Source organism: Oratosquilla oratoria, chromosome 25 (assembly GCF_046742065.1).
Source record: "Oratosquilla oratoria isolate Oo_2021 chromosome 25, ASM4674206v1, whole genome shotgun sequence".
Taxonomy (NCBI): Eukaryota; Metazoa; Arthropoda; class Malacostraca; order Stomatopoda; family Squillidae; genus Oratosquilla; species Oratosquilla oratoria.
This window is the reverse complement of record NC_134801.1, coordinates 5159836-5161763: the sequence shown is the minus strand read 5'-3', so window position 1 is coordinate 5161763 and position 1928 is coordinate 5159836. Positions and strand designations below refer to the sequence as shown.

The 1928-nt window shown below is 40.2% G+C and overlaps 1 protein-coding gene across 1 annotated transcript; it reads left to right on the top strand.

Annotated features, from left to right (window-relative positions):
* Positions 1-358: 358 nt before the first annotated feature.
* LOC143038739 (uncharacterized) lies at positions 359-1704 on the top strand. Its single transcript, XM_076208268.1, has one exon. It carries the CDS (start codon positions 393-395, stop codon positions 1236-1238), a length of 846 nt encoding a protein of 281 aa, XP_076064383.1. The 5' UTR covers positions 359-392; the 3' UTR covers positions 1239-1704.
* Positions 1705-1928: the final 224 nt, after the last annotated feature.

The following is a 1928-nucleotide window of genomic DNA, read 5'->3' as shown; positions in this document are numbered from 1 at the left end:
GGTAAGATAATTATTTTTTTTGCATTGATATACTGGCTGTAATGATTTAGTAATCATGCTGCATATAGCCAATCGTGTGTACATTATAGGTATGTGCCATAAAATGATATATCAAACATAGATGTTTTATTAAAAAATGCATAATGCGAATATTTACGTATGGGGTGAGATGGACCCCGAGGGGTCCATCTCACCCCATACTCTAAATATTTTACAAACACTTAGCATTTTCTTTTCTTTTTTCTTGTAGATGCCCCAGAAATACGTGAGGATAAGTAATAGAGGGGGATGGAATACAGAAGCAATGCAGAATGCAATATCTGCAGTTAAAGAAAAAAAGGATGGTGTGAAAGCAGCCTCCAAGGAATTTCCTCATCTTTCCACGGGTTCGTATGAAGCAAGAACTAAAGGATGGTGCTCCACCAGGAACCGGATTTGCCTGTCATCCATCTGGGTGGATGCAGCTCCCTATTTTTACAGAATGGTTTCAGCACTTTCTTGCCCACACCAAGCCATCAGTGAATGATCCAGTATTGCTGATTATGGATGGACACATGACCCATATCAAGAATCTTGATGTTATCAATCTTGCCAGGGATAATTATGTCACGATTGTTGTTTTACCACCACATTGCAGTCACCGAATGCAGCCACTGGATGTTTCATTTATGAAACCACTGAATGCCTACTATGTGAGGGCTGTTGAAATATTCCTCAGAAACAATCCTGGCAGACTTGTGACAATCTACAAAATAAGTGCTTTGTTTGGTGAGGCCTATCTCCATGCTGCTGTTCCAAACACAGCCATTAATGGGTTTAAGAAAACCGGTATCTGCCCATTGAATAAGCATGTTTTCGGAGAAGCTGCATTTTTACCTGCACACCCAACAGACTCTCCATTAGATGCTGATCAGGAAGAGGAAGATCTGAACGACCATGTCGCCCCTCCTATCATGGTCACTGAGGATGAACCTGAACTGGAAGTAGCTGACATATCGGAAAACCCATGTGCTGTTCCTGTTCCTGAAAAACCAAGTCTGTTCAGGCCAGGTAGTTCACCCAAGGAAATTGTTCCCTTGCCAAAGGTGACCATAACGACACGAAAGAAAAGACCTAGGACTCAAGAGGGACCCCTCAACATGACAGGATCCCCATACAAGAATGAGCTCGAGACAGAAGTTCAGAAGAAAAAAGAAAAAGAGGTCAGTCTAGCAAAGAAGCAAAAAATAAATAAATGAATAAATAAATAAAAAGAATAGAAGCCAAAAATAAAACAGCAATCATATCAAAGCAACTACAACGTGAAAAAAAGAAAATAAAACCAAAAACTCAACAAGCAAAAGCTGGACCATCCTGGCTTCATGAAAGCAGTAGCGAGAGTAAAGAGGGAGATGGAACTGTCTGCCTGTACTGCAGTGACAAGTTTGGAAATTCTAAAAGAGGTGAAGGGTGGGTTTGCTGTGCCAATTGTAAACGATGGGCACACGAGCAATGTGCAGGGATACTGGATGATGAGGATGATATTGAGTGTTTTATTTGTGATCTATGCAAGGAATGATCAGGCAATTTGGCATAATATAGCACTATAAAGTATCCCTGTAGATGTAAAATGGGCACAGAAGCAAATGTACGATGATAAAGGATGCTGAAAGAAGGGTTTTCTTTGTCATTTATTCCAGGAAGGATTTCTTTTCTTATTTTTTGGTCGAGGATTATGATGAACCCTTAGGAGGCACCCGATAAAAAGACGGGGTAAGACGGACCCTGGGGTCCGTCTTACCCCGTCATTTTTTTTCGGAAACAATAAAAGTTACCTTTGTTATTTTAATCATAGTTTAAATTTTTCCCTCAAATAACCGTACCTAGGTTGCGTATTGGAATCATAAGACCCCAAAGTACCACCACAACCCCTAAAACATTAAAAAAAT